Source organism: Epinephelus moara, chromosome 21 (assembly GCF_006386435.1).
Source record: "Epinephelus moara isolate mb chromosome 21, YSFRI_EMoa_1.0, whole genome shotgun sequence".
NCBI lineage: Eukaryota > Metazoa > Chordata > Actinopteri > Perciformes > Serranidae > Epinephelus > Epinephelus moara.
In genome coordinates this window covers 23,996,027-24,002,828 of record NC_065526.1, presented here as the reverse complement: position 1 = coordinate 24,002,828, position 6,802 = coordinate 23,996,027, and the positions used below count along the sequence as shown (strand labels likewise).

General features: G+C 43.1%; 1 protein-coding gene across 1 annotated transcript; it reads left to right on the top strand.

Annotated features, from left to right (window-relative positions):
• The first annotated feature begins 345 nt into the window (after positions 1-345).
• cdcp2 (CUB domain containing protein 2) lies at positions 346-6,798 on the top strand. Its single transcript, XM_050032460.1, has 6 exons — positions 346-441; positions 709-1,056; positions 2,115-2,456; positions 5,721-6,074; positions 6,172-6,350; positions 6,493-6,798. The coding sequence occupies exons 1-6, from the start codon at positions 375-377 to the stop codon at positions 6,796-6,798; spliced, it is 1,596 nt and encodes a 531-aa protein (XP_049888417.1). The 5' UTR covers positions 346-374.
• Positions 6,799-6,802: the final 4 nt, after the last annotated feature.

Genomic DNA, 6,802 nt, shown 5'->3' with positions numbered 1-6,802 from the left:
TTTCTTCCTGTCTCTTTTATCAACTCCGCTTGCAGCTGTTGTTCAATGTGTGTGTGTGTGTGTGTGTGAGAGAGAAAGAGAGAGAGAGAGAAAAAGACCATCATTAAAAATGTATAGCATCTCTCCAAACAGTGTCCTGACAAGCCGCCCATGCTCATTGGATATCGGTCATTAAAATTTAGCGAAGAGGCCAAAGCATGGCCTACGTAGGTGTCAGGTTTCTTATTCAGGCTGTGGATGAATTTTTCAAAGTCCTATTACCTCCACAGGCACTACTGCTGATGTCTCAAGGCTACGCGCTCTGACACTGCTGTTGTTTGTCTCTGCTGGTACTGTAGCTAAGGCGTGACAAAAGCCGAATCAACAATAACAACATGAGTCTCAGGGTGGCTATACTGATTCATTTACTACTGCTTGTTGACAAGGCTGATTCTAAAAAAGGTGAGTCGCTATATGTTATCTTGATGGAGCAAAGCTTAAATTTGATGGAAGTGCTTTATCTTGCAGGTACTAATATACAGAGGAAGTTGGGCCTCGATTGTTCAGTGTCACCTTGTAATACATTTTCAGAGGTTGTATCAGGTTGCTAGAAACAAAAAGTCAAATGAATAAGTAAGCGAGAGAGGAGCCCAAGGAAAGAGCCATTTATTTTATTCAGTATCTTTTCCCTTGAGCTGAAATTAAACTGTCCTTTTTCGTAATTATAAGGTGTCAAATGTGGAGGGATCCTCTCTGCACCGTCAGGCAATATCTCCAGCCCAAACTTCCCAGGCCTGTATCCCTACAACATTGACTGCTCCTGGCTAATTGTAGTGGCAGAGGGCTCCTCCGTCCTCCTCACCTTTCACCACTTTGAGCTGGAGTACCATGCCAACTGTGCTTACGACTACATCAAGATCTACAATGGCATATCTGAGGATGAGGGGAACCTCCTTGGGACATTTTGTGGTGACATCTCCCCTCCACAGTTCACCTCATCTTGGAATGTCATGTCCATCATCTTCCATTCAGACCGCCATGTGGCCTACAGGGGTTTCAGTGTTGGCTACAGAAAAGGTAAGTCATTATATTTGATGCAACGTGACAGGGGTCAGTGGACTAACTGCCCACAATTTGAGTTGATTTTTTTTCTGGTACTACCATAAGTCAAGGCTTTCAGCTAGACTTTCTTGATCTTAAAATCACAGGAGAGCTATTTAATCTCAGACAAAGGGTCTGCAGACATGCTTGTAGCTCTGTGAAGCTGTACTAAGACACAGTGCTGCTTTGGGCTAAATGCTCACATCAGCATGCTCACAATGATAATGCTAGCAGGTGTAATGTTAAGATGATGTACCATGTTGATAATCTGAGTTTAGTGTGCGAGCACATTTGTGTATTTACTGTAAACACGGGACATGATTTTTGGTGTTTGAGGTGTTCTGGTTTCCATCTGTAGACCGAATAGTATTGATGATTCACGTTTGAATGGCAGGTAAACAGTCCAGGTGAGGCAGAACAAACTGTTTCGGCTATTATTTGATGGCGAGTTAGCTTCATTTTTCCTTATTTTTCTTAAATTCATTGCAGTCATAGGCAGATTTACAGAATGTCTATCTGTATTAACCGAAATGACCAGTGCACAGAGATGGAAATTGTCAGACAGTGGCCGATGGGTCTGGAGACTGAATAGCACTTAAGACAAAGTACATCTGAGGCTGATGATGTCATTACTTTTTTTTAAAACAGGCTTTTAGTCATAAAGCAAAGTCTTGGACACAATGAAAATTTGACCTGATGATGGTGCTAGGTGAGAGGTTTAAAGCAATCCATCAACAACATGTCAACACTTGTTGAGATATTCCTGTGAAACAAAAATGTCAACCTCATGTTGGCACAAGTGGAAAGTCAGGGAATCACCAAAGTCATCATGGGTTCATCCTCTGGAGACAATAAATGCCTGTGCAAAACATAATGGCAATCCATCCAGTAGTTACTATGATATCTTAGTCTGGACTGTAGTAGTGGTCCAACCAATGGTCCAGTAATGCCACATGCATGGCTAAAACTGTCACTGTCACTGTACACTGTCCTCTTTACAAACCTCTCTAGAGTTTGCTTTCTATCCTTTCTAGATATGTGTGGCGGAGTCCTAACCGGCCTATCAGGTGTAATCTCCAGTCCAGGCTACCCTCAGGAGTACAGCAACAATGCCGACTGCTCTTGGGCCATCCACGTGTCCAACACCAGTGTGGTCACCTTGGTCTTCTTGGACTTTCAGCTGGAAAACAACGAGGGATGCAATTTTGACTTTGTTGCCCTGTTTGATGGCCCAACAGTCACCCACCGCCACCTGGGCAAATACTGCGGGGCGGATAAACCTCCTAACATTGTCACCACCTCCAACCATCTTCTGGTAGTCTTCAAGTCTGATTTCAACATTGGTGGACGTGGGTTCAAGGCGTACTATTACTCAGGTAGGAAAGTTTGATGTGATTAGTTTTATTCCAAATATAAACTGTAAACAACAGAATGGGATATGAAGTGTTTTTAGTATTTGACCCCCTTGATTTTGTGTGGGGTTTTTTTGGTGTAATTGCAGGAACTGGGAATGAAAAAATGACAGTTATAAACATGACATACTATTACCCTGTCAGACTGTCAGGTTTACATAATGCAACTCTTATTTGCAGAAATCCTATTCATTTGTCTATTGAGAGCAAAAAAGCTATCATAGAATCCAAGGAAGAAGGAAAAAAAACACATCACATCATAGTGGAAGTTTGAAACAAGGCACATGAAAGACCCAGAACGTGACACAAAAGATCCTGTCACCCGATGAAATGAAAATTGAACACCTCTGATACAATGCAAAGCACTGTCTCTGAGCAGAGCAGAGCTCATCGCCCATCTCACACCATCTCTGCCACGAACAAGGAAAAAAGTCCCCAAAGTAAAAGTCCTTGAGGGTTCTGGCCGAAGCCCAGACTTGAATCCAATTGAAACTCTGCAGAATAACTTTTAGACAGCTGTTCACAGCCTGTCCCCATCTGACCTTGTCAAGCATAAACTAATTGGCAAGTAGATAAAAAACCCAGAACACTATTGTAAAAGATGCTGCCACAGATCGCTTACTGCCCACTTTAATTTACTGTATCGATAATCTTCACGTATTTAACATTTGTAAAAATTGGCTAAATAAACAGCATTTTCTTCCAGGTCTTTTTTTAAGTTGTATGGAGTAGGTCATCTGTTCCAGAAGATGTAAGTCTTTAATAAAGAGACTAGCAGTGGGGCCGTTTTTCCAGAGCTAGTATTTTGTAATGACCTTTTTACTTGCTGCCATCAAGATCTTCAGTAGACAGGTCATCTTCACTTAGTCCTTTGGGGAGGTGTCCAAGACAAAGGGACGTGATTGCTGTACTAAAACTAAAGTTTTTGAAATGATTGTTGCTACTTCTTTCCAGAAAGTCTGGATAGAAGGACAAGACTCAAAACACATGGGCATGGCCAACCATGATTTCTCCACACTCCCTCCAGCAGCACAGCTGGGTGCCAGTTTGTTTAGACTTCTGTTTGGGTGTGATGAAAAAGCAAATCGGGTTTGTCCAGCAGAAGTCTTTCCAAGTCTGAGAGTTAGTGGAGGTCGACTATGGTTTAATCTATTTTTAATTCAGATGACACCACTTAAAGGACTTTTTAAACTTCTATTTAAAGGTCCAGTGTGAATATTTTACGGGAATGCATTGGCAGAAATGAAACATGATATGTATGGTTGCTTTCGGGTATAAGAAAATAAGAATTGTCATGTTTTCGTTACCTGAGAATGAAACGCTTATATCTGCACCACAATGTTTCTACAGTGGCCCAGAACAGACAAACCAAACATGGCTCTAGAGAGGGTAATTTGTGTTTTTGCGTCAGCCACTGTAGTTGGCAGCCTCGTCAAGATGAGAGCATCACAAAAACACATATGTTTCAATGTGAAACTGCTTTATTTAGTGTTTTTACTGGTTGAAAGCACCTGGTTTGTTTGTTTTGGAGAGAAAGAGACCTCTGTGAATACTACAGCTCCTGGTAAAAAAATAAACCTCCTGAACATCTGTATGTTATCAGAGAAAAAAGTGAGCACACATAAGCAGGCGCTGGGTTAGCGGATCGTCTCCAACGAGCTGAACAACATCAGAGAAACACTGATCTTAAATGTGAAACTAAACTATTTTATTCAGTGTTTTACCGGTTTGAATCACCTGGTCTGTTTGTATTGTAATCAGGAGTTCACTTTAGGCACATGGCAGACGGTTTAGCTGGTTGCAATCCTCACTGACAGATGCCACTAAATCCTACACTGTTTCTCTAAAAGAATAGCTGTTTTTTCGTTGTTGTTGGTTTGTTTGTTTGCTAATGCAGGATTTATAGTTCGAATCAACACCGTACCTACGGCATAGGATCTGTGTCGACATATAGCCTACGCTGTGCCCTATGCTGTAGCCTGACGTGCACCTCCATAGAAATGTAACCACACGTCACAGCGACGCAGACCTCCTGTCTATTTTTGAAGCTGAAACCATTTCCCTCAGTGGAAACAAAACTTTTATTTAGTTTAATTTCACAGATAAGAAACAATAAATTATGAAGACAATAAAGCCTCCCCGAAAATAGCATTTTAAGTCTTGTGTGTGGGCGGCACGGTGGTGTGGTGGTTAGCACTGTCGCCTCACAGCAAGAGGGTTCCCGGTTCGATCCCGGGTGTGGGAGCCCTTCTGTGCGGAGTTTGCATGTTCTCCCCGTGTCAGCGTGGGTTCTCTCCGGGCACTCCGGCTTCCTCCCACAGTCCAAAAACATGCAGATTGGGGACTAGGTTAATTGGTGACTCTAAATTGTCCGTAGGTGTGAATGTGAGTGTGAATGGTTGTTTGTCTCTATGTGTCAGCCCTGCGATAGTCTGGCGACCTGTCCAGGGTGTACCCTGCCTCTCGCCCGATGTCAGCTGGGAAAGGCTCCAGCTCCCCTGCGACCCTCAAGAGGATGAAGCAGTTAGAAGATGAATGAATGAATGAAGTCTTGTGTGTGATTTATCCTTCAGGGATTTATACTTTGGGATTTATCCTGGCCTCATATGAGCATCTCCGCTTGTTGCTAGGCTAATTTATGCAATGTAAAATGCCATAGGCTTGTGCTAATAAAGTTAGCATGCTGTATTTGTTTGGAAAACACGTTAAGTTTAAGACAGTTGTTTTGTCGATGAACCAAGAGAAACAGCTAACCTGGCCCAGTTTGAAGGCAATGAAATCCGACCACATTTAATGCTCGCTACTACATTACATCTCTTTTTGTTGGATCCCTGTAAAAATCAAAGTTTAAAAAAGAAAACAAAAACAAAAACTATTTGCCATTTCACAATTTCTATGGGTGGTGCAGTGAACAGGCTAGTTTTATCCTTGTTTCAAGTGTTTATGCTAAGCTAACCAGCTGCAGGCTACAGCTTCATACTTACTGTACACAAATAATGAATGAATGAATGAATGAATGAATAAGCACTTTTCCCAAAATATGGAACTATTCCTTTAAACTATGAAGGAGTTTTCTTGTTTGCCAATGACATATGTGCTGTAAACATAAATCTTGACTTCTCTATGGCTCGCTTGTGTCAAACAGTGGATGCAGCCTCCTGCAGTGTCAATACTGAACTAAACTTACTGTGGTGAACTAATGTGTATCGTCTGAACAACTCTTAACAGGTGAATGCCAGCAGGTCCTGTCAGCTGTAAGTGGCAACTTCAGCAGCCCGCATTTCCCAAACATCTACCCAAACAACATTAACTGCCACTGGAGCATCACTCTAGCAGCTGGGTACCGCATCAAACTCTTCTTCCCCGTCATGGACTTGGAGGATCGCAACAGTCTGTCAGATGAGTGTGACTACGACTCTGTCGCAGTTTATGATGGGGCCAGTCAGACAGATACCCTGCTAGGGCGCTGGTGTGGCAGGGAGCAACCTCCCTTTCTCGTCTCTAAGGGCAACAAGTTGCTGGTGGTCCTCAGCACAGACAGAAACGAGGCTCATAGAGGGTTTGCTGCTTCTTATCTTGGAGGTATGCAGGCATCGGATTCATTTTCAGAGACTATCAATACCTAAAGTGCATCATATTTATCTCTATGAACAACTGTCTTATTCCCCTGCAATCCCAGTGGTGCCTGTAAACGTCAGCTGCACAAGGTCAGAGTTCACCATACTGATACCCCAGCAGTCCTTACCTCAGCTGGACCGTGAGAGCATCTACCTGGGAGACCCCACCTGTGCCGCCCAGCTGACAGCCACCTCATACAAGATACTCGCTCAGTTTGTCAACTGTGGCACTGCAGGCCAGGTGACTATCCACACTCTCACATCACCTGCTGCTCCACCATAAGAGGCAGTGATTTTCCACACTAAAGCTGTTAAATGCATCGATTTGAGACAAACATTTGTGGCCTGCTTCTATTAATACCATAACTTCTGATCCCTTACAGAAACATCGGAACATTACCGTGCTGGTAAACAAACTCTACATTGATTTCTCTGATGGGAAGCAGCAGAATGTGCAGGAATATAAAGTGCAGTGCGATGCCCTGCGGAAGATAGCATCAGTGTCCATCATTTCAGCGGAGGAGCGGCGTCTGGAGGAGCAGGCCCAGCAAACTGATAATGACAGTAATGACGATGCAGGGGGTCCAGAAGCTGTGCCTCACGACCTGAGCGATATCGTCTTCATTAGCATCTGTGTTCTGGCTGTTATCCTAATGGTGATAGCTATTGTTTGGCTGGTGCTGCTTTAGTTAT

Bases quoted from the DNA above. Each gene is read 5' to 3' on its own strand.
- cdcp2 (XM_050032460.1), top strand. From the start codon at position 375: ATGAGTCTCAGGGTGGCTATACTGATTCATTTACTACTGCTTGTTGAC. The intron at 1,057-2,114 runs GTAAGTCATTAT...TATCCTTTCTAG, and splicing joins CAGTGTTGGCTACAGAAAAG to ATATGTGTGGCGGAGTCCTA. The intron at 2,457-5,720 runs GTAGGAAAGTTT...AACTCTTAACAG, and splicing joins CAAGGCGTACTATTACTCAG to GTGAATGCCAGCAGGTCCTG.